Source organism: Vicugna pacos, chromosome 9 (assembly GCF_048564905.1).
Source record: "Vicugna pacos chromosome 9, VicPac4, whole genome shotgun sequence".
NCBI classification, from domain to species: Eukaryota; Metazoa; Chordata; class Mammalia; order Artiodactyla; family Camelidae; genus Vicugna; species Vicugna pacos.
In genome coordinates, this window is record NC_132995.1 from 15,709,883 (window position 1) to 15,733,360 (window position 23,478).

General features: G+C 56.4%; 3 protein-coding genes and 1 long non-coding RNA gene across 8 annotated transcripts; 2 read left to right on the forward strand and 2 right to left on the reverse strand.

The window, feature by feature from the left end:
* Positions 1–24: 24 nt before the first annotated feature.
* FXYD1 (FXYD domain containing ion transport regulator 1) lies at positions 25–4,307 on the reverse strand. Of its 3 annotated transcripts, XM_072967227.1 has the most exons (8): positions 3,393–3,599; positions 2,957–3,021; positions 2,452–2,484; positions 1,789–1,863; positions 1,494–1,530; positions 517–566; positions 269–320; positions 25–160 (listed from the first exon to the last, which is right to left on the reverse strand). In XM_072967227.1, exons 2-7 carry the CDS (start codon positions 3,015–3,017, stop codon positions 298–300), a joined length of 279 nt encoding a protein of 92 aa, XP_072823328.1. In that variant the 5' UTR covers positions 3,018–3,021; positions 3,393–3,599; the 3' UTR covers positions 25–160; positions 269–297. The 3 variants fall into 3 exon arrangements, with proteins under 3 accessions (XP_072823328.1, XP_015105722.1, XP_015105720.3); XM_015250236.3 differs by lacking the exon at positions 3,393–3,599 and adding an exon at positions 4,174–4,307 and having other exon boundaries at positions 25–320; XM_015250234.3 differs by having other exon boundaries at positions 25–320; positions 3,393–3,512.
* On the forward strand, positions 1,748–7,242 carry LOC140698097 (uncharacterized). The gene is made up of 2 exons (XR_012075546.1): positions 1,748–1,930; positions 6,948–7,242. It is a non-coding gene; the product is annotated as an uncharacterized lncRNA (long non-coding RNA).
* A 514-nt stretch (positions 7,243–7,756) lies between these two features.
* LGI4 (leucine rich repeat LGI family member 4) lies at positions 7,757–16,219 on the forward strand. Of its 2 annotated transcripts, XM_031672029.2 has the most exons (9): positions 7,758–8,433; positions 8,851–8,922; positions 9,167–9,238; positions 10,920–10,991; positions 11,118–11,189; positions 11,413–11,582; positions 13,651–13,815; positions 13,902–14,407; positions 15,260–16,219. In XM_031672029.2, the coding sequence occupies exons 1-9, from the start codon at positions 8,249–8,251 to the stop codon at positions 15,572–15,574; spliced, it is 1,629 nt and encodes a 542-aa protein (XP_031527889.1). In that variant the 5' UTR covers positions 7,758–8,248; the 3' UTR covers positions 15,575–16,219. The 2 variants fall into 2 exon arrangements, with proteins under 2 accessions (XP_072823327.1, XP_031527889.1); XM_072967226.1 differs by lacking the exon at positions 10,920–10,991 and having other exon boundaries at positions 7,757–8,433.
* On the reverse strand, positions 12,229–23,007 carry FXYD3 (FXYD domain containing ion transport regulator 3). 2 transcript variants are annotated; one of them, XM_015250261.3, is made up of 9 exons: positions 22,860–23,004; positions 20,193–20,256; positions 18,986–19,018; positions 18,852–18,875; positions 17,920–17,994; positions 17,804–17,840; positions 17,436–17,473; positions 15,155–17,274; positions 12,229–13,114 (listed from the first exon to the last, which is right to left on the reverse strand). In XM_015250261.3, exons 2-8 carry the CDS (start codon positions 20,230–20,232, stop codon positions 17,255–17,257), a joined length of 267 nt encoding a protein of 88 aa, XP_015105747.1. In that variant the 5' UTR covers positions 20,233–20,256; positions 22,860–23,004; the 3' UTR covers positions 12,229–13,114; positions 15,155–17,254. The 2 variants fall into 2 exon arrangements, with proteins under 2 accessions (XP_015105747.1, XP_015105748.1); XM_015250262.3 differs by lacking the exon at positions 17,804–17,840 and having other exon boundaries at positions 22,860–23,007.
* Between the last annotated feature and the right edge of the window lie 471 nt (positions 23,008–23,478).

Sequence of the window (23,478 nt, forward strand, 5' to 3'; positions counted from 1 at the left end):
AGGACTGACAGATCTACACAGCGCTGCCAAGAGAGGAAAGCACATTTTATTGGAAATCTGGGCGGCAGAGAGGTGTCTGGAGGGGCAGGGCTGAGGCAAAGGGCAGTCCAGGTGGCGGTAGGCGGGAGGTGGGTGGAAGGCGTCAGGAGCAGGGGGAATCCTATGGGGGTGAAAAGGGTGAGAAGCAGGAGAACCTTCCAGACCCCCTACTGCAGCCCTTCACCCCCTCCTTCTTCTCCCTCCCCCAGCCTAGTCAGAGATGCAGGACCTGGCTGGGTTCCATTGCGCCAGGTGTTTCTACCGCCTGCGAGTGGACAGACCTGAGGGGGAACACGTAGAGTTCGAGTGTTAGGAAGGGCACTCCCAGCTCCTCTGGAAGATGGGGGCAAGGCAGGGCAACTCTTCGACCTCGGGTTTCAGATCAAGCCCCTCCCTCTACGCGCCCAGGGAGGACCAGGAAAGGGGTTCTTGAAACCAGCTCACACCCCCAAACACCCGAAGTCTCCCCAAACTCACGGCGGATGGAGCTGCGGAAAGTTCCCTCCTCTTCATCAGGTTCCCCAGTCCTGGGAAAGGAGATGCAGAAGGAATTGGGGATGGAAAAGGGGAGAGGCAGCCGCTCCCAGGAAACTTCAGTGCAGCCCCCATTTAACAGTCCAGTGTACCAAGACCCAGAGGTGGGAGAGGAGCAAGCTCGTGGCCACCAGGAAATCTAGAGCACCCAGGAGCAGTTTAAGCGTGTGGCAGGAGACGCTCCAAGCTCCAGCACCTCCCAGAGTGCTGGAGAAGGAACTGGAATTTGGAGGGGGAGGGATAGCCAAAGCGACTTCAGGGCAGATTGCCTAAAAATGCCCTAGGTTAGAAACCCAGAACCCTCATCTTCTAGTTGAGTGACTTGGGTGGGGGCATGCGATCACCCCCCTGTGCCTTGGTTTCCTCTTCTGTAAAATGAGGTTAATATCACCTACCTTATAGAGGTGGTGTGGGCGGGGAGGGGGGTAAATAACACACAATGAAACAGCATCCTGCACGTGGGACACACCTAATAAAACCTACCTTTATTTATAACATCTACAAGTATCTTAACACGGAAAAGGTATTCATACATTGCCTGGGCTTTAAAATTTTATTTAAAGATGAATCAAAGAGCTAGGAACAGCACTCCGAGCTAAACTGGGCCGCCAAGTGAGGTGATCTCATTTCGCCGCGGCTTTCTTTCACAGCACTTATCACACTTCGTGATTTCATATTTGTGGGTCTGTTGGAACCCATAGCCACCGCCCCCACTGGGCTGGGAGCTCAGCCAGGAAGAGAGGGCAGTTAATTCGCGGCTTGGTCCCAGGGCTTGGCGTGGGGCTGGGCACGTAGTAGGTGCTTAATACATATTTGATATTTGCCGTAGGGTCTCTGGTTGTAGATTGAGTGGACTTCCGGCCTCACCCCCAGAGCCCCTGTAGGGAGTAGGTGAGTGAGAGCCCAGAGAGGCCTCTTACCTCTGCTGCTGGTTGAATTTGCACCGGCATCTTCTGCCTGTGGGTGGGGATGTGGGGAGGAGAGGGCTGATATTCCGCTCTGCGCCGCACGGCGAGGAGCTCCTGCTTCAGCTCTCTCTCGCAGTGCGCGGAGCCTTGGGGATAAGGGTGGGGCAGGAGCGGGGGCGGGGCCGAGGGCGGGGATAGAAACGGGGCGGTGAAGGGGCGGGGCAGGGGTGGGGCCGAGGGCGGGGCAGGAACAGGTGCAGGGCTGAGGTCGCAGATGAGTGGCTGGCGGCACGGTGGGGATACCCACTCAGGACGATGAGAATGCCCAGGATGAAGAGAATCCCGGCGATGATGAGGCCTCCGATCCGCAGGGACTGGTAGTCTGTGGGCAGCAGGAAGGAGAGTGAATGCAGAGAAGGAAGGAGGAAGGATAGGAGAGAGGCAGACTGGTGAGGAGGAAGGACCAGGGAAGAGGAGAGGAGAAAGGAGATCAATGAGAGGAGGAGGGGGAGAAATGGGAGAGGGGGACCAGGGAGAAGAGAGGGTGTAAAAAAAAGGAAGGGGGGAGATGGGCAGGGCATGGGGGAGGGAGGAAACAAGGGAGTAGGGGAGGATGATGGAGAGGATGAAGGGGACAGGGAAGGGAGAAAAGCAGGCAGCAGCAGAGGATGGGTCATCAGATATTGAGAAGTAAAGGGAGAAAGAGAGAATCAGAAAGACAGAGAGGGATCAAATAAAGAGACAGAGACCCACAGAGAGACAGAGAGAACCAAAGGGAGATCAAGACAGAAAGAGTCAGAGAGCCAGATCAACAGAAAGAGAGAATGAGAGAGATATAAACACTGAGAGTCTAGAGGTAGATGGAGCCAGAAACAGAAAAAGATGGGGGTTGAGGAGGAATGAGGAGAGGACAGGCTAACCCAGCCCAGCACCCCCAGCTCCCAAGGAAAGATGCCTCTCCTGCCCTCACCATAGGTGAATGGGTCGTGTTCCTGTGGAGAGTCTGGAAAGAGAGAGAGAAATCAGGGTTGGATGCTTCCTGGTATCCTGGACAGGGAGGGGCGGAAGGAGATCCTTTTGGGACTTTCAATTCCTGAGCCTAGAGTCTGGGGACTTTCGGGCCGCAAGCAGGCTGCCCACCCTCTCTGCGTCTTGGATGGCCCTCTGTGCTGTCCTGACCGGGGCAGGGAGGACCTGACTGCCTCAGCTGCCCATCTTATTACAGGTTGTCTGTGATTCCATCATTCATGGGAAGCCAGTCTCCACCCAACCTTCATCTTTGCCTGACCTGGGGCATCCTCTCCCCTCCCCCAGATACTAGCCTGTGACTGGACCCTATGTAAGACCTCAATTTCCTGGTGCCCCAGCTGATTCAGTTGAGATTGGCTTCTCCAATTTGTTTCTCTTGCAGGGTTCCCCTACCTTTGCCACCCTTGGGGCTGAAGTGAGTAGTGGGCTGCCTCCCCTAGACTCACCTGCATTGACCATGCCGAGGAGACCCACACAGAGAACCAAGATGTGGCTGAGAGAGGCCATTGTCCTGGGGGACACCAAGGGTCAGGAAATGTGTCCCCTTGTTCCCCTACCACTGGGGCCTGAGCCCAAGGGGTTAAGTCAGGGACAGTCCAGGGACTTAATTCCAAAAGCATCCATCATCCAGCTTGGTCACCCCGAGAAACAGGGGCATAATGTCACCAAAATAACTCACACAGTGGGAGTCACACAGCAGCAAGGACAGGGGTGAGACACACAGTCCACAGGGATCTCCCACAGGCCAGGGCCTCCCCCACCACAGGCCCCAGACTCTCCACGCCTAACCCGGCGGGGAAAGCAGGATGCCTCACCCCACCCAGGTGGAGACACAGACATGCTGCCTGGGACGAGACAGCCAGGACATGCCCAAGGGTCCACCTGCCTGCACACCACGGCCTTGCTGTCTGTAATATCCCAGCTCTTCTGCCCTCGGCGGCTGGCCGGCTCTCGGCCTGACCCTGGGTATAAATATCTCCCACTTCACCCTGGAGGAATTTGCCTCGCACAGGCCACCATGGCAACAGCCTTTCTTCCCTCACTCGGGGGTCATGCACAACCCTGCTGGGGTGAGGCCGGGCTGCCACATCGCCCCAGGCTGCCCCCGTGGGAAAGGCTACCCTTCTCCCTCCTGGAAGCAATGAAAACAGGGAAAACGTCCCCTTCGCCTGTCTCCGGGTGACATCTCTCACAAGCGGACACCACCAATCGAGTGACATGAGGCCCCGGCTAGCGGGGCTGAGAGACAGAAGACAGACGCCAGGGGCAGGGACGCACGCATGCGCACACGCACGTGCACATAGTGGGGCTTGGGATGGAGACGGCGCCCACTCCCCAAACTGCTGTTTGGAGCAGGGCGTGGAGTGGAGACGTAGGCACGGTTCCTCCTCATCTGGGCCTCCCGTGCCCCTAAACAGTGACGCAACCTGACCTACACACATGAGTGTCCAGAACCCACAGCAGCCAGGGTGCACACGCAGCAGTGGGAGAAGTGAAGAGCTGCACACCCCTGCTCCCACCCCTGGGGGAACCCCAATGTCCCAACCACACTCCCTTCCTCTCGGGTCTGGCCTGCCTGCCCGGGAAGCCACTCCTGCTCCCAAAAGAGGCGGCCCAGCCAGGCCAGGGGTGAGGCCTGGAGGGGAGGGGCGGGGACGCTCACCCCAGTCAGGCTGTCCCCTGCCGAAAGGAGGCCCCCAAACGTCCGGCTGTGCCCCGGGGCGAGCACTTTGGACCCCCTGGCCCAGAGCTGGACTCGCCGCCCTCAGCGGTCTCCCCTCCCAGCCCCACCCCACCCTCACCCTCCCCAACCAGCAGCTGTAACTGGAGCCGGGCTGGAGGGGGGCCAGGGGGCGGCCCCCAGCCCAGACCGCCCTGGCCCGCTAGGTTAACTCTCTCAGCTCAGATGGAGGAACAGTAGGCAGCCAGCATCCAGGAAAGCTGGGGAAAGGAGATGCTGGCAGGGAGCACTGGATTACAGGCACACAGGCACACAGGCACACATGCACACATAGACACACTCACAGGTGAGCCTCAGGCACACCTCGGAGACCTTCTGAGCTGGGACAGGACAGTGGGTGTCAGTGATCTTCTGCACTGCTCCCTGGAAATTGGGCCCAGCCTGGGCTGAAGGTCGCCCGGCCTGAATGCTTAGGAGTCCACTGACCATGACCCCAGGGTTCTGCAAAGCCCTCGGCAGTACCCCAGGGCTGTTTTGGGGGCATTTCAGTGTGTGTTTATGTTGTCTGCTGCTGGTTGTGAGGTCCCCAGGGTTGCAAACACACACACACACACACACACAGAAAGCCAAAAACCCAGATAAACAGGCACAAAGCAAGACAAATACATGTATGTACATACATACAAACTCGGAATAACACACATACTCATTCAGTTGGATGCCCGTACGGAAACACAAAGACACAGGAACACTACTGGCCATTCTTACAAATGGTCAAAAGGTACACACTCTTGTGAGGACCATATTGACAGATGTGTGTAGAAACAAACTCACTCACACACACACACACACACACACACAAACACATTCAGAAGCACTGACAGAGCCAGCCCTCCTACACAGTTGCAGGCACGTGAAGCCACACTGTGTACATTCGTAACCAGCCCCACGCACACGTTTATGTGAGTGCACAGAGAAGCACACAGCCATACAACCAGCCATGCTGTGGTTTCATAACCAGAAACACACACACGCTCCTGTTCACACCCTCAGGCACCTGCAGATGGACACACAGTCACAGACAGGCCTACACGCTGTGTTCACACGCTTGGAGGCACCCTAAACAGGTGTCGATGTGTTTCATCCAGAACCTCCCTGTCCCTGAGCTCATGTGGCCCCCTGGAGGACAACGCACCTGGCGTCCTCATGGGCAGATCAGGTTCACAGGCACTGGTGACAGAGAAACTGAGGAGCAGCTCTGGGCTCTGCCACGCCCCGCTGTGGGAACTTAAGTGGTCCTCCAAACCTCTCTGTGCCCTAGGTTTCCATCCTAGAAGACAGAGAAATTATTAAGGTCATGCCTGTCACCCTGGGCCCGGCTCAGAGGTCTCTGAACCCAACACTGTCTTATCATTAACTCCATTTTAGAGATATGCGAAGTTTAGCAAAGTGGGGATAATTCTCACAAGGTCCCTCTGGTCGTTAAGGACAGAGACCACCCCCGCCTGAAAGAGACCTGAGCCCAGACACCACACAGACCAGGGGCAGGTGGCGCACTCACGCTCGGCACAGGTGGTCCTGACACCCACACACGTGTGCGCCTGTGGCCTCAGAGGGCCCCGGTGGCTTCAGAGGGCTCCCTCATCCCTGTCTGTCGGAGCTTCTGCCCCTTGTGACCCTGTACCCCAGGGTCACCAGCAGTCCCTGGTTAATGATAACCCTGCTGTTTGCGTATCCCTGGAGTGGGGATGGAGGAGCCAGGGGCAAGCAGGGAGGGGCACCTGGCCAGCTCTAGCCGGTCCTCGGCTTCTGCCCCTCACAGGGCCAGCTGCTCCAGGGTGGAGAGGCCCAGCTTCTTTGTAGCTGGTGATGCGCCAGTGATTTAACCTCTCTGCGGCTCTAATAGAATTAGCCTCAGAGGGCAGTTGAGATGATTGTCTGAAACAATCCTTGGAAAATGTTTAGAACAAAGCCTGGCACGTGGTCAGCGCCAAAAAAACCCCAACTTAGCTCTCTCATCTTTCTCTTCCTTGTCATCCTTCTCATCGTGAACATAAGGGAGAAGCCTGTGGGGCTGGGCACTCTGGGAGTAAGGATTTAGGCCTGTCTCCCCACTGTGTCCCTGGCCCTAAGCTCTTTATCCATCTTTTCAAAGACCCTGTAAAGAAGGTTACCAACCCCGCTTTATAGCTGAGGTCACTGGGACCCGAATGGCCTTGCTGAAATCACAGAGCTGCTCGGGTGCAGGACAAGTGCTTGGGTCCAGAATCCACCCCCAGCTGTTGGGTGCCCATCCTGCCCTGAACCCCCAGGCAGGGGGCTTTGCCTCCATCTTCTCTCACTGAGTTCTCTACACACCCAAGAAGTGGGTGTCATGATTGCTCTACTTGACAGATGGGCAAACTGAGGATTGAGGAGGTCTAATGTCTTTCCTGAGGCCACAGAGAACTGGGCCTGGCCCCCAGATCTGAGTGACCCTGCCTGTGAAGCCCCGTGTCCTCCAAGTGTGCTGGCAGGGGGTTGGTAGGCTTAGATCTGCCCAGCACCATGAAATGAATCATTTAACCTCCTCAGGCCTTAGTTTTCCCATCTGTAAAGTGGGAATGAATGATTCTACCCACCTCACCAGGTTGTTGTGAGGACTGAGAAAATTCATGTCAGGACTGGTGCACAGCAAGTGCTCAATGAGTATTATTACTCTTATTTCATGTTCGGTGACAAGAGTCATTTATTTATTTTTCTTATTTAATAGACAGGCTCTATCCAAACTGCTAAATCCAACTGAAAACAGCCAATAGCTACGGGTTCTGATCTCCAAAGAAGGAATGAAAATCAGGCAGAGACCCTGTGGAACTGGCTGCCTGGGACCCAGCCAGAAAACCTAGATCCCAAACAACTGGACCTCTCTCCATCTGTAAAATAGCCAAATGATAGTACCAACCTCAGAGGGCTGGGGTGAGGTCAGCATGAGCTAACAGATGAACTTGTAGGGCAAGGCGTGGTACAGAGTCAAAATGCTGAAGAAAAAGGTGGCATCTTCATCATCCTTTATCCCTTGGGTTGGCTCCCTACCCCCAGTGGATGGTGGACACTCAAGGGGTTAATTTCGGGTAGGCAAGGAAGGTTGTGGGTTTGGGGCAGGGCAGCTGCCCTGACGAGTGTAGCCACCAGAGGGCGCACCTAGACCTGAGCTGGTCCCTTCAAGTCTCCGCGCCAGTGCCCACCACACCCTCCCGGAGCCAGGGGAGGGGGCTGGAGGGGGCTGGCTGGGCGTGGCCAGGAGGGCTCCAGCGCTTAGTGGTCTCTCCGCCCACCCTCCTCCTGCCTGCAGAGTCATCCGGTCCCCACCCTGGTGACATCCTCCTCACACTAGTGAGTGGGGAATCTGGGGAGGGGGTTGGCTGGGAGGGGCCAGGGCAGCTCCAGCCCTCAGTGGCCCCTCCCCTCCCATGGGGCCCTCAGTCCCTTCCCCAGGACTGCTCTTCCTATGGCCTCTGACCCCCCCCCCACCACCACTCCTCCTCCTTTCCCTGCTTTGCCTGGCGCACCCCGTGCCTAGTGAGTCCCTTTCCCAAACCTCCTGGGAGAAGGGACGTGGGAGGAAGGGAAGAAACTTCCAGGGATCTGGAGGGAGGGGGGGTAGGAAGACAGAAATAAAGACACCAGACAGAGGAAGACTCTCTCTCTCACACACACACACACACACACATAGAAAGAGAGGCCAACAGAGAGAGACAGAAAGAAACAGAGAAAAAGAGAAATAGAGACAATTCAGATAGAAATAAAGAGAGACAGAGGTAGAGAGTGGGAAACAGACTAGCTCAAAGAGTCAGAAATACAAAAAGGGGGAGAGAAAGACAGGGAAAGAGAAATAAACAGAAAATCAGACACCCAGGAGACAGACCGAAGAGAGACCGAGAAAGAGGAGAGAGAAGCCAGGGCACAGTGTGCCAGCTGGCGGCATGGAGGGGTGCCCGGCGTGGGAGATGTAGTGGCCACGCCCGGGCCAGGTTGGGTGGGCAGAGGGAAGCCGGTGCCTCGGCGGGGGTCAGGGGGCATGGGAGGGGCAGGAATTCTGCTGCTGCTGCTGCTGCTGCTGCTGCTGGCTGGGGCGGGGGTGGGCGAGGCCTGGAGACCCCCAAAGGGAAAGTGTCCTCTGAGATGCTCCTGCTCCAAAGACAGTGCCCTGTGTGAGGGCTCCCCGGACCTGCCAGAGAGCTTCTCCCCGAGCCTGCTGTCGCTGTGAGTGTCAGGCCCTCTGGGGGTCTGTGGCTGAGGATGGGAGTCCTGGGACCCCAGGGGCTGGGGGAGGGGTGCCGGGTCCCCAAGGAAACAGGGCCTTGTCAGGACCTTGGGAGGGGGCAGCAAAGGATGTTGGGATGCTCGAAAGGGGGCTGCTGGGATTTGGAGGGGAGAAGAAGGGAAATTCCAAAGGGCAGGGGCAGCATGGGAGGAGGGAAAGCCGTGGGGTGGGCTGAGCGCTGCTAGGATCCTTGCCAAACGAGGAGGGTAAATGCCTGTCTCCCCTGGGATGCAGGGGAGATACATACATACACCCGGGGTCAGGCAGCATGCCAGGGTCCCCAGACAAGAGACGGCTCTGAGATGAGACTGGCGCCCTGGAGGGGTGTTCTCCTCACACCCGGCTCATGTCCCCAGCTCACTTGTTAGAACTGGAGTCACCCAGCTGAAGGCCGGAAGCTTCCTGAGGGTGCCGTCACTGCACCTGCTGTGAGTGGGACCCTACTGAGCAATGACTAGCTCGAGGGAGTGGGTGTCCATGCACATGTATGGGGGGTGCACACACATGTGTACGTATGTGTCTGTGGGAGCACCTGTGTCACACAAACTCACACTGCATGCATGTGTGTGACCATGCCCCCATGTGAGCTGGTGGGGGTGTGGGAGGGCAAGGTTAAAATGTCAGGTAGGGAGCAGCATCTCTGGAAAAACTTCTTTCTTGCTCCATTGCCAGTCTCTTCACATCCAACTCCTTCTCCGTGATTGAGGACGATGCGTTTGCAGGCCTGTCCCACCTGCAGTACCTGTGAGTGAGCCAGGGGGTGGGGGCAGGAATGGGGGCCTGGGAGAGGAAGGACGGGCCCCTCTGTGACTCCTAGAGTAGGGGGAACGAGGGGCGGGTTGCCTGGGGTAAAAAGTATCTGGAAAAGGGACTGTCCTGGAGGGGCAAGAGGCCTGGCCTCTTGAGTGGGTGTGTAATCCCAGCCGGCTCAACTGCCCTCTCTGTGTTTCAAGATTCACAAAAGGCCTGACTAACCCATGACTGTTTCTGGTTCTGCCTGACTCTCAGGAGCCCAGAGAGGGTGCAGAGGCCAGAGATAAAGAAATGTTTCAAATTAAGAGGAAACAGTTCTGAGTTAGATGGTGATGGTGCTGATGGTGGTACTGATGCTGGTGGTGGTGGTACTGATGCTAGTGGTGGTGGTACTGATGGTGGTGGTGGTGGTACTGATGGTGGTGGTGGTATTGCTGGTGGTGGTGGTACTTGTGGTGGTGCTGTTGGTACTGATGGTGGTGGAGGTACTGATGGTGGTGGTGATGGTGGTACTGATGATGATGGTATTGCTGGTGGTGGTGGTACTGATGGTGGTGGTGGTGGTACTTGTGGTGGTGGAGGTACTGATGATGAGGGTGGTATTGCTGGTGGTGGTGGTACTGATGGTGATGGTGGTACTGATGGTGGTGCTGGTGGTGGTACTGATGGTGGTGGTGGTGGTGGTACTGACGGTGGTGTGGTGATGACAGTATGACAATGCTAGCATTAGCGTTGATGCTAGTGTTGATGATAATGGCTGTGGTGGTGATCCTGCTCCAGCTGTTCACAGGGAAGTGGTTGCATGATTGAGGATGATGGAGTGAGGATGATTTTGACAAAAATGGCAGATTCACCAGCGATGGAGCTATTGGTGATGCCAATGATGAAGTCTGAAGGGTTGATGTTAGTGATAATACCAGTATTGTGAGCCTTAATAATTACAGTATTAGTGTTGGTGATGGTTTGGGGTCGGACATTGGTGTTGGTGTAATGGCAACGTTGTGGGGTTTGGCGGTGATGGTGGAGGTATCCGTATGTGTGGAAATCATGGGAGTACTGGTACTGATGGTGGGTGAGTGTTGGGGGTAGTGGTGATGTTGTGGATGTTGGCAATGCCAGTGCTAGTGCTGAAGCTCGTGGTAATGATGGCAGTGCCAGTGATGGCGGTGGCAGTGATTTTGGTGTTGACCACGAAGGCTGTGTTTTTGGTGATGCGTATCAGTGTTGCTGGTGTAAGGTTGGTGATGATGGTGTTGTGTTGGTGGGATGGGAATGAGCGGTGATGATGATGGTGGTGGCAGGGTATATTGTTGGTGATAATGGCAGTTACTGGTACTGGGGTTGATGGCAGTGGTAGGGGCATTGGTGTTGGATATCACGGATGATGCTGGAGGTATTGGTGGTGATACTGGTGCTAGTGCTGCTGCTGGTGATCATGGTGGCAGTGTTCACTGTGAGGCTGGTAATGACCAGAGGGTCGGGTTCTTGGCTCCTGGGATTGGAGGTTGCGACCTTGGTGAAGAGAGGTTCCTAGGAGATTTTCCTTGGGATTCAGCAAGGTGTTGGGGGAGAACTCAGCACGTTCCAATGGCCTCTGGATTCCATGGAGTGAGTTCCCCCAAGCACTGTGGGGCCACAGCAGGGAACCCCTGACCCCATCTTCCCTCCACAGCTTTATCGAGGACAATGAGATTGGCTCCATCTCCAAGAACGCTCTCCGAGGACTTCGCTCACTCACACACCTGTGCGTGCCTCAAAGGCCCCACCCCTCCACCGCCCAGCCCGCCCTGCCAGGCACCTGCACCCACCCTGCCGGCACACAGAGTCCCCTGGTAGCTACTGATGGTTGCTCCTTTTCTCCCTCCACCAGGAGCCTGGCCAATAACCAGCTCGAGACCCTCCCCAGATTCCTATTCCGAGGCCTGGAGACCCTGACTCATGTGTGAGGCTCAAGGGGGCTGGGAGGCATTTGGGGGTGCGTGGGGAGAAGGGGGCACCTGCGCCCACTTTTGGTTGGCATAATTGAGTATGACTGCAGTGGTTCTTCCATGTTTTCCACACCACCTCCGGGGCCCTGTCCTGAACCCTTGTCTGGGGAGGGGTGGGGAGCGTGGTCTCCAGGGGTTGGAAGCCGGGTCGCAGCCCCTCCCCGGCTCTTGCCCCAGGGACCTCCGCGGGAACCCGTTCCAGTGTGACTGCCGCGTCCTCTGGCTGCTGCAGTGGATACCCACCGTGAACGCCAGCGTGGGGACCGGGGCCTGTGCCGGCCCCACCGCCCTGGCCCACATGCAGCTCCGCCACCTCGACCCCAAGACGTTCAAGTGCAGAGCCATAGGTGGGGGCTTTCCTGGTGGGGTGGGAGGGACAGCAGGGGTTCCCAGACTCAGCCAGGAGATCGGGAAGGCTGTCAGGGCTGAGGGGCTCACCTCCCTCCCTGCTCTGCCATTTCCTGGCTGTGAGACTTCTGAGCAAGCAGCATCGCTTCCCTGAGCCTCAGTTTTCTTGCCTGGAAACGGGGGTAATAAACAGTGACCTAGGACCTCTGTGAGAATTCAGTGATACGCTTGATGCAGGACCTGGGAGGGGAGGCCCTACTAAATGTTCATGCTCGCTGTTGTTCTTAATATAAAACTGACCGTGTACAAAATACTTCCTATGATCAGTTTGATTCCTATGATCACAAATATATTTTGGTAACTTTATGGATACTGAGCAAAGCAGACAGCCCTGGGTCTTGCCCTCCCAGAGCCCCCAGTCAGAGGCAGGCAGAGAGTGACAGCCTAGAATGATCAGGGTTGGGGTAGGGGAGCCCAAAGCCAGAGCCGGAGTCAGGCACGGCTGGAGGGTCAGGAGGATTGGACATCTGAGTTCAAACCTGAAGGCCATCACTGTCACTGTCATCATCGTCATCATCATCATCTAAGTGTAAGACATGTTTTTGGTCTGGGGGACTCAGAGAACAAGGGAATTTAACTTAGGGGTCACTCTTCATTCGGTTTATTCAAAATTCACTGAGGTCCACTCGGTGTCCAGCCTGGAGAGGCGATGGGCACACTGTGAGGAACAAGATAATCCTGGACGCAGTTCTCACCCAGTCCTGAGGGTGTGGAAACAGACATGAAATAAAACACTGCACAAATAAATGTATGGTACACATTGTGATACACATAGGGTGATGAGGGAGGCTGGTCCTCCCATATGTGGGGCACTGAAGAAGGCTTCTCTGATCAGGCAGTATTAGATGTGGATTTAGTAAAGGGGAGTACCAGGAAAGGGCACTCGAGAGAGAAGAGACAGTGTGTGCAGTGACCCCAAGGCAGCACAGAGCTTGTCCTGACTGGAGGTCAAAGGGAGACAGGTCTGGCTTGGAGGAGTGAGGCAGGGAAAGACACAGATGAGGTGGAGGCACAGGGGCCTCCCTCTGCAGGACTTTCAAAGCCACAGAAAAGACAGTGGATTTTGTCCGGAGGGGCCGTGGGAAGCTCTAGAGGGTTTCGAGCAGGGAGATTTGATGATGTGATAGACATTTTTAAAAGATCCCCTTTGGATGAGCATCCTTTGTGGTCCGGTTCATTGCTTCAACCCTGGTCCCTAGAAATAGGGCCTGGCACATAGAGTGAAGTATTGTAGCCTGAAGTCCACCACCACCACACAGGGCAATAGGGGTGCACCGTTACCATAAAAGCTAAGTTGCTGTAACAAAGAGGCTCTAAATACCACGAATTAAAGGAGACAGAAGGGTCTGAGGTGAGCAGTCCAGGCAGGTGGGGCAGCCCCTGGGCATTATACTGCTTTCCATGGTTGAAACCGAGTTGTGGCAGGTCCATCTGCCAGTTCACAAGGAGAATTCCAGGACGAGCTGTCTTCCTACAAGCAAGGCGAGCATTACAACCATCACCCTGCTCTTGTTCCCTTGGGAACTTTGTCTGGTCATGGCCACACTGAGCCTCAGAGGGCAGGGGGTGAAGTCCGGGCTGGGCAGCGCTGGGTTAATGTGGCCTCTGGCTGGGCAGCCTGGTGCCCAGCTGCGTCCTATCTCCTGGAAGATGGGAAGGATGGGTTTGGCTGGACAGCGGGCTGCCTGTGCCTCTTAGCCTTAGTTTCCTCATCCGTAAAATAGATATAATAACAGATCTGCCCCATAGGGAGGGATCTTATGAAATTAAATGAATGAATAAATATGCTGTTTCTAAGCAATCATTTGATAAGGCCCCACAGCTTAGAAAATAAAGTATCACCATGTTGTGAGTTAATACATCCCTAGGTAAAAAGACTCTATTTCCCTATGAGGTCAGCCCCATGATGGGCCTCATTTCAGAGATGTGCAAATGAGGCTCAGCGATGAGGACCCTTGGGGTCCCCTCGGCCTGCCTGACTCTCTCCTGCCCCACCACCACCTCTAGAGCTGTCCTGGTTCCAGACGGTCGGAGAGTTGGCGCTGGGCGCAGAGGCCTTCTCCTACCAGGGGGAACCCCACATCATCCTGGCACAGCCCTTTGCTGGCCGCTGCCTGATCCTCACCTGGGACTACAGCCTGCAGCGCTTCCGGCCAGAGGAAGAGCTGTCTGGTAAGCCCCCTCCGCGCCTCCTCCCTCCTGCCAGGTGGCCCGCCCCCCATGGGCCTGACCGGGACCCTGCTCCTCGCTCCCCGCAGCGCCCTCGGTGGTGTCCTGCAAGCCGCTGGTGCTGGGCCCGCGCCTCTTCGTGCTGGCCGCCCGCCTGTGGGGAGGCTCGCAGCTGTGGGCCCGGCCCGGCCCCGACCTGCGCCTGGCCCCGATGCAGGCCCTGGCCCCGCGGCGGCTGCTGCGGCCCAATGATGCCGAGCTCCTGTGGCTGGAAGGGCAGCCCTGCTTCGTGGTGGCTGATGCCTCCAAGGCGGGCAGCACCACGCTGCTGTGCCGCGACGGGCCCGGCTTCTACCCGCGCCAGAGCCTGCACGCCTGGCACCGGGACACGGACGTCGAGCCCCTGGAGCTGGACGGCCGGCCCCATCTGCTGCTGGCCTCGGCCTCGCAGAGGCCCGTGCTCTTCCACTGGTTTGGGGGCCGCTTCGAGAGGCGCACGGACATCCCTGAGGCGGAGGACGTCTATGCCACACACCACTTCCAGGCCGGTGGGGATGTGTTCCTGTGCCTGACACGCTACATCGGGGACTCCATGGTGAGGCTGGGCCCAGTCACGGGGAGGGCAGGCAGCCGAGCCGCGAGCCAGGTCTCACGTGCAGCTGACTCGCACCCGGGGCTGGCCTTTCAGCACTGATCCCACCTTGCACATTGTCCTCGAAACTCTAACCTGTCTCACAGGCTGACCTTCCTAAAGTGCTGATCTTTGAGCTCTGACCCAACCCCAACACTGACTCCAACACTGTGACCTCTCAAGGCTGGCTGACCCTAAACCATTCCCCATCCCCCAACACTGACACTGGCCCCGAGACTCTTGATTCTACCCCCCAAACTCTGATACATTCCAGCGCTTACGTTTAACCACAGCCACCACACCCTGAACCTCCAAGGCTGACGGCCCACCTCCTCCAGAAGTCTCCCTCTGGAGTGGGGTGTAGCCAGGGGGAGGGCTCTGAGCCTAGAAGGCACTGATCTGACTCAGATATTCACCGGGTGTCAGCATGGGAAGCAGACTGTGGGTGCAGGGATGGGAGCAGAGAGACCAGGGAGGAAGTTGCTGTGATGGTCCAGGAGGGAGGTGACTGTGGCTTGGTGAGAGTGTGGCCAGAGGAGATGGCAGAAATGTATAAATCGTATGTAGAACTGACAGATTCCAGGGCTGACTGATTCTGTGTGGGCTGTGAGGAGGAGAGAAGGGCCAAGAATGACTCCCAAGTCTGTGGCCTGAGCAGCTGGGTGGGGACATTTATGAAGATGAGAAAGCTATGTGAGTTTGGGGACTTACCGGCCTCTGTTTCCAAGTCATTCCAAGTCCTCTGAAGCCCAGAGGACCACTGGCAGGCCTGGCCTTCCTGGACCCCAGCCCTTAACTAGCGGCCACCCTTCTCAGGTCATGCGCTGGGATGGCTCCATGTTCCGCCTGCTGCAGCAACTTCCCTCTCGCGGTGCCCACGTCTTTCAGCCACTGCTCATCGCCAAGGACCAGCTGGCCATCCTGGGCAGTGACTTTGCCTTCAGCCAGGTCTTTCGCCTTGACCCTGACAGAGGGCTCCTAGAGCAGCTGCAGGAGCTGGGGCCCCCAGCCTTGGTGGCCCCCCGTGCCTTTGCCCACATCACCACGGCCGGCAGACGCTTCCTCTTCGCTGCTTGCTTCAAGGGCCCCACACAGATCTACCAGCATCACGAGTTAGACCTCAGTGCCTGAGACCGGATGGGACCCTGGACATGGACGGCAGGGGACTGGCATGGGGAGTCCTGGGCCCCTGGATGCCCCCGTGACTGGCCTCCTGGCCCTACTTGGAGGTGACAGCTGGTCCTGTGAGATACTGACCACAGGCCAAGTTCAAGGCAAGAGCTGCCTTTTCAGTCTCAAGCAACATCTTAGCTGGGGGCAGATGCTCTCCCCAACGGTGACTTGGGGGCTCAGGCTGGGGCACCGCGGCACAGAGCCAGTATACAGAAATCACATGGGGGTAATGTGCAGAGCTCCATGAGGTCTGGAAGCGGCCCCCTCCCAACCCACCCACGTCTCCTGCTCCCTGTGAGTATTAAGGAGGAGATAGCTTTCCTTTCCCTTCTAAACTCAATCCGGCCAATCGCTATAAGTGCCCGCCTCCCTGACGTCATCAGTTGCCGGGGAGGTTTTCCTGGCTGGCGTGCTAACTTCCTCTCCTGCTTGTGCGCATGCCTGCTCCCGAGGCGGAAGTCCCGCGCGAAGACACTCAGGCGCGTGCGCGGGAAAGATGGGAACGTGAGAGTTGTTGCGGGGAGGCCGGAGTACCCACGCCGGGTCGGTGGCAGGGGCGAGGACAGAAAGTGTATGAGCTCAATAAACGCGCTGTGCACCCGCCCCACCCGTTGTTGTGGGGTCACTGGGAGGGGTGACTCTTGTGGAGGTGGGGGGCTAGTCCCAGGAGCAGTATTACTGAGCGGAGAGGCGTTCCGGGGTGCATTTTGGCTGCCCCTAGTGAGCTTTCCCGAGCTTTGCTCACTCTAAGGACTGTGGGCCCATGATTATGGCGGGGAGCCCTTGTGGGATGTTTGGGGGATATAAGGGCATTATGAAAGGACAGGTCATGGGTTTATTATTGGTCTCATGCCTCTTATAGGAGACATTTTTGTGGTGTTTTGAAGGATTTCAGGCATTTTTATGGCTCTTGGGAACATTTTGGAGGTCTTGCTGGGTATTGGGACTGCAGGAGTTTGAGGCTTGTTGAAGGGTCTCTCACCACGTAGCCCTTAGATATTAGAGGCATCATGGGAAATAATTTAAAGGTCTCACAGGGACATTCGGGTGTTAGGAGGCTCTTTTATAATAAAGTGGGGTCTCAGATGAGTGGAGGGTCACAGGGATCTTACTATTATAAGCTATCCGGGTACTCCTGTCATGGTAGGATGATCCCACTGCCTGGTTTCCCCAGGACGGTCCCAGGGTCCACCTGAATGACCCAGCGTGCCACCTGGCTGAGCTCCCTTTCACTCTCAAAAGTGTCCCCGAAGTGGCTACGAGAGAATTTTAAATTGTACATGTGGCTCCCGTGGACACAGAGGCAGAAGGCAGGCCCCGTGCCGTCCACCAGATCATGAGGAAGCAGGCCTTTGGGCTTGTCCAGGCAAAGAAAGTCAGCTGCCAGCTTCCATGCCAGCACCCGCTGCACAAGCAGCTTCTCCTGGCCCCCCAAACCCACCCCACGCACATATAGGGAGTCTCGAGGCTGGCTGGGCAGGAGCAAGATCATTTTATAGTGAAAATTCAACAAAGAGATCCCTCCAGTGAGAGATGAGATGGTGCCCTGGTAAAGCCGTCTAAGGAGGGAAGGGAGGGTCCTGGATTCAGGCTCCTGTGCAGAGAGAGGCTCTCTGTGTGCTTTCAGCTTATCTATCCTCAGCAGTTATGGGCAGAGCCTGGGAGAGATGACCGGGTCAGCTTGTGAGAGTGGATCAAGTTATTTCTCCCCAGGGTGCGCGCGCACACACACACAGACACACACACACAGACACACACACACACACACACACACACACACCCCTGTGTTCCCTTCAGCCCCATTCTGCCCCTGTCTTACCTGTTGTGATGAGAGGTGGGGCATCCCCGGGGTGGCGGCTAGGGAAAGAAAGGTGGTGAGGTCTGCGTTCACCCCTGTTACCCTCTCCCTCATGGCTAGAGGAATCTCAGCTTGCCGTGACATCACTTCCTGGCTATATTTCTGACGTTGGGTTGTACCATCCCAACCCAATGCAGGGACCAAAGCATTTCAGGATTTGGGGCCCTTTGAGGACTGATGGTTCTGAAGATTAAACCTGAGAAATCTTAGCAAGAATTCTTCAGGGCAGGGGCCCAGAGGCCTGGCCTCTTTCTGCAGGATTTAGTTCTTTACCCCTGAAAGCTGTCTATCCAGCATGAGGCAGGCATGCTGCCTGGAGCCCATCTTACCGGGGCTTCTGACTGAACTTGCATTTGCATTTCCCACCTGTTAGGGGAGAAAGCCATGTCAGGAGAGGGCACCCACAGCCCCGCCCTGCCCGCTGCCCCCCAGCTCCTCCACTCACTCATGAGGACAATGATGCCAAGGGCACACAGGACGCCTGCGCAGATGAGCCCGCTGACCCGGAGGCTGTGCCAGTCTAGGAGAAACCCAGAGGGGACCCTCAGTGCCGGCCTGCACCCTCCCCAGCCAAGCCCCCTTCCACTTGACCCTATACAGTGGGCACCTCAGATGTGCAGATGCCAGGGAGACGGCAGTAGAGAGCACACACAGCTCCCCAGCCCCTCTGTGCTCACTTTCTAGTTTACACAGAGCAAGCGACAGAGATTTCATGTCAGGTCGGGGAGAGAGAAGCAGTCTGCAAACAAAAAGGCAGAGCCGGGGGACAGAAAGTCAGTGGGCAGCTCTTCTAGGGAGAGTGGTCAGGAAAGGCCACTGAGGGGCCATGTGGAGCAGAGGCCTGAGGAGGGGAGGGAGGGAGTGTGGGCCTACGTGGGAGAGGGTCTTCCAGGCAGAGGGATGGATGCTAGCGAGGTCTAGAGGCTTCAAGTGCATCTGCTGTGTCTGAGCAGCAGCGAGGAGGCCAGCATGGCCGCAGCAGAGCCAGTGGGGTGGGGGGGAGAGAGGGCAGAGGGGTGACGGGTAAGGGTAAGTGGGGAGCAGGTGTGTGGAACCTGGAGGCCGTAGGAAGAGCAGGGCCAAGTGGCTCACCTCCTCCAGGCAGTCTTCTCAAGTCAACCCTCCTCCCAGCACTTGATTTGCACCGTAACAGTGGCTTCTTGTGAACTATCTTTGCTTCCATGTGTGTCTAACTTGCAGCAAAACAGTTTTCCCAAGGACCCGACTGTCTTGTTCCCTTGATCCATTGTGTTTACTGTTCACTGCCCCAATCCTCGCCTGGGGGTCACCCCAAGCAGACCCTTCCCCCACCGCATGGGAGACTTTTGGCACAACATAGGTATAGGGGGGTGCGAAGGGAGGGGCACAGTCTCTCACCATAGTAGAAAGGGCTGTTTTTATCTGCAAGGAAAGACAAAAAGAACATGAATCCGAGAGATGAGAGCTGGGATGCTGGGGTCATGGGGGAGAATTTGAGGGTGGGATTGGTGGAGGAGTCCAGTCTGACTCACCTTCTGGGTCGTTGGCGTCCAAGGCAGGCAGGCCTGGGGAAGGGGAGGAGCGGGAAGGAGAGAGATGGGGGTGCTGGCCTCAGCAAAGCTGGGGGCAGAGCGGTGGAACCTCGGGCCTCAGCATAGGGTCCCCTGATGGCACAGTTCCCCACCTTTCAAAGACACAAGGGTCTAGCCCTAAGCTAGCTGTCTCTGCACAGCCCACCTTGGAGATGTGGATGCCCCCTCTCAGCCCGACACCTGAAATAGGTTTTAATCTGGGTGGCTTCTGGCGACCCTTTAGGCTCACATTTCTGGACACCAGGCTAATCCACACCTCCTGCAGAAACGGAGTGCAGGGCTTGTCAAGGTGACAGATGGCTTCAGCCCCCAGGCGTTCTCAGCCCTTATCTCCACACGCTACCAGTTCTGGTTCTGCCATTTGCTCACCATTCCCTGTCAAGCAACTGACTGATAATCAACTCAATACACTTTATTTTAAAAAGCAACTTTACATCACTACCCTGAATGGGATACCAGTCTTGCCCGATGTAATGGGTAAAAACAAATATAATGAAAGCAAAGGATTAGGACCGAATTCTGAAGCAGTGGGCTGCCTTAACTCTGGGCCTACACTCTCTTCTTTTTTGTTAAGGGGAGATTAATCATTTTTAAATAACGTTTGAAACACAAACACATGGTGCTTACTCTGTACCAGGCACTATTCTAAGGGCTTTGCAAATAGTAACACATTTAATCCTCACAATGAGTATATAAGTAGGTGTTACTGTTGTCCAGATGGGGAAACCGAGGCACAAGGGATTTTGGTTACTTGCCACATAACCACAAAGTTCTCTGTTACCTCTAGTAATAAAGTGTTAATGGCAGTAACGCAGGCTGAGCCTTCTCCTTGATGTCAAGATGTCAAGACGCTGACTTTCTAGCTGTGTGAGCCTCCGCTCTAAGAGGCCCTCCTTGCGGGGGTGGGTATAGCTCATGGTAGAGTGTGTGCTCAGCATGCATGAGGTCCTGGGTTCAATCCCCGATACCTCCATTAAAAATAAAGAGAGGTCCTCCTTTATGTGCCCCTTGAAATCATCTCCTACCCAAGGAGATGCTGTCCTGAGACTCACCACCACACAGGAAAGTATGAAAGAGCCGCACTCAAGTGTGGTCACCACTCAGCCAAGGGGATCAGGGAAAAGGCAGTCTGGGGACAGTCACTCACCTGCCAGGAGGACGAGCAGACTCAGGGCCACCTCTTGCATGTCGAAGCACTGGCCTGGAGGGGTCTGGGGAGAGGGTCCAGCTTTAGCAGGGCCACTGGGATGCCTCTGGTTCCCAACCCCCTCCTACTCTGCTCCCCACCCAGGGTGGCACAGCTCACCCCTGAAAAGCTGAAGAACTGGCCTTGAAACTTGCTGGGCTGAGAGATAAGGCAGCCGAAAAGTGCAGTGGGGGCTGAGTGAGAACTCAGACCTGAGAGGAAGCAGCAGTAATAACTCACTGGATGTGGATTGGAGGCTCGAAGTGAATCACCCTGGCAACCAAACGAGGAAGGTGCTGCCCGCTGTTATCCTCATCTTACAGATGGGAAAACTGAGGCTCAGGGAAGTGAAGGTGGGTGTTCAAGTTCAGCTTGCCAGGAAGCGGGATTTAAGCCAGACCTGGCTCTGCAGAGGCGAACACTCAGGACTCTCTCAGGGCCTTGGGGTGTTTTGGGAAATGGGGTGTTGGGCGCCAGGTGGCAGGAGGCCCGGTTCTTGGGAGTGTCCCCCATGAACAGCTCTGAGCCTGCCTGCCCTGCCCAGGCTTTGCAGACCTTGGGCTGGGCAGGGCAGGAAGTGGGGAGGAGAGAACTCCTGGGGAGGGTGGAGAGGAAGGGGGAGGAGAAGGAGCCCCTGGCTGCAGCCCCAGTCCCATTTTTCTGCCCCACCCACATCCCACTCTCTCACTTCTGCCCCACTCCTGCCCACCCTGCCCCAGTTCATGGTCCTGCCTCTACTGTCCAGTCCCAGGCCAGCCCCTGCCCCTACCAAACTCCTCTGGCAGCAGACACTTCCGCTTTCCCCAGACAGACCTACCCAGCATGAAGAACCCTGCTCCATCCCCTTCCTGGTCTGGTATGAGTCCACCATTTCTGAGTGTCCCCCTGCCCTCTCCCTGCCCCTGCCCCTGCCCCTGCCCCACTGCCACAGTATCTGTTGTCCCGAACTTGATAGCAAGAGCTAACACTTAACTCAGAGCCACTCTGTGCTGGGCACTGCCAAATGACCTTGCTGGGTTTCCCTCACATAACCCCCTAAGAACCCCAGAGGTCATCTGTTACACGCTCTGTTTCACTGACAGCAAAACACCCGCCTAAACGCCGTCCCTAAGAATGGTTAAAAAGCCCATTGCCATTCCGTGCTTCGTCTCCTGTCCACAGCTGGAGAGGGAACCCCTCTCATCTCAAGCTCCCTCTCTAGCCTCCACATAACCCCCACCTTGAGTTTCCTTCTGTTTCCAGCATGTTCTCACAGGCTCCTCCATCTCCCTCCACCCACCCCAGATCCTGGGAATCCTCTTAGCTTCCCAGTTCATCCCATATACCAGACTCACAATTTTGAGCACCTATTTCTTGTAAGAAAATAGCCTGTGGCTTTGGGGAACAGTACTAAGGCGCTTAGGACCCCCCCAGGTTTGAGGTGAGGGGTGGAGCTGGAGTGAGTGGGTGGGCAGGACAGCCTAGCAGGCCTGGCACAGGTCTGCAGAAGGACCACCTGTTGTCTAAAGCGAACACGTGAAACTTTGTCACCCCATGACACCACTAATACTAGTAATAAGAGTTGATGCTGACTGTCTACCCCGCGCCAGGCACTGTTCTCAGCTCTTTGCGCTTATTCACGCATATAATCTTCGCAGCTTGATGAAGCTGGCACTATGATTAGTCCACGTTGCTGTCGCAACCCTGTAACCCCTGTGAACTCAGCTTAATGCTCTATGCTGTCACCCGGGACCCAGAGTCTCAGCACTTCAGCCTCTTTCCACGGGCACCTCCGAGCTGCCCTGGCCGGTGAGGGCTCTGGAAGCCCCATCTCCAGGCATCATCTCCCAGCATCCCCAGCACGGGGGGGGGGTGCTGGTGGGTAGTTCCAGCCACACCCCAACCTCTGCACAACTTTTCTACCCAACTGTCCCATGGTGTGGGCAGTGGGAGCTGGTGTCTGGGCATCTGCCCTCCCCCTCCCTGTTCCCGCTGTTGTTGGAAGAGGCCCTTGCGCTGCTCCGAAACTGACTGCCGCCATCGGCGCTAAGGCTTGGAAAGGAGGCAGCCTACAGTTGGAGGCTATGCCCACCCCTCCCTGTTCTTTCCTGGCCCCGGAAATCCTAGTGCTGGTGTGAGGACTGTTTCCGCTGTCCACCCCCTACCATCCCACTGTTTCTCCAGGCCCACCAGGCGTGAGCCAAATGACTCCCTCCTGTCCCTGAAATCTCCTTCCCATCTCCCCATTTTACCACTTCCCCAGGAAGCCACCAGCCCCTTTCCCTAGAGGTCTCCAGGACCCACATATCCCAGTCCCTAGACACCTCGAGTCTACCCAGTCACTCACCCATCTACTCTGAGCCCCACAATCCAGATACTTCTGGTTTACTCAGGCACCCCGATCTACCCACCAGGCTTCCAGAGACCCCAATCCCATCCTTGAGCCTTACCCTCACCCCAGCTGGCTCACTCAGCCTCCCGTGAGAAGAATGATGGGGAAGGGGGCTTCCTCTAAGCTGCTCCCCTAGAAAAGGACCTTGAAGAGGGAAGACTCTAGGGGTCTTTAATGGAGACCAGTGGAGAGAGGGGCAGGGATGGTTGGGGGCAGAGCCAAGAAGGGGTTGAGGGAGGGAGGTCCCAGCCCCTCACCTGCGTGCTCCCCAGGCTGCGTGAGGTTCCAGGTTCCAGAAGCGAGCAGGCTGCTAAGCCTGAGTCCTGCCTTTATCTGCAGCTGCAGCTGCCACACCCTAAGCAAACCTGGGCAGGTAGAGAACTAGTCAGACTCCCTAAAGCTTAGGGGCTCTCTCATCTCACTCCTGCTCTTAAAGAGACAGTCCCTCTCCCCCTCAACCACTAGTGGCCCAGAGCTCCTTGGGGTCTCCAAGGTCATGGCAACCTTAGGTGAGGCAGAAGGAGAACAGGGTGAGGGCTGGGCCTCTGCCCTGCACATCAGGGGAGGGGGCTTTCTCCAATCTCCCGCCCCTCAGAAAAGGACCTGGGAGGAGCAGAGGTTCAGGTCTTTAACAGCACAGCTTCTGTCCGGTGGGGGCAGTGGAGGAAGGCCATGCCTTGGTGCCATAACTGAATTTCTCTCACTCAGATTGTGTGCCCTCCTTGGAGGAGGGATTGGTGGCCATTGTGGGAGATCTAAAGTCTGCTTCTGGGCCACTTCTTGCTGTTGACACAGTTTGAGGGTCAACAGAAGATGCTGATAGGACCAAGATCGTGAGGTGGGGGCAGGATGCACGGGGTGGGGATGGGGCTGCGC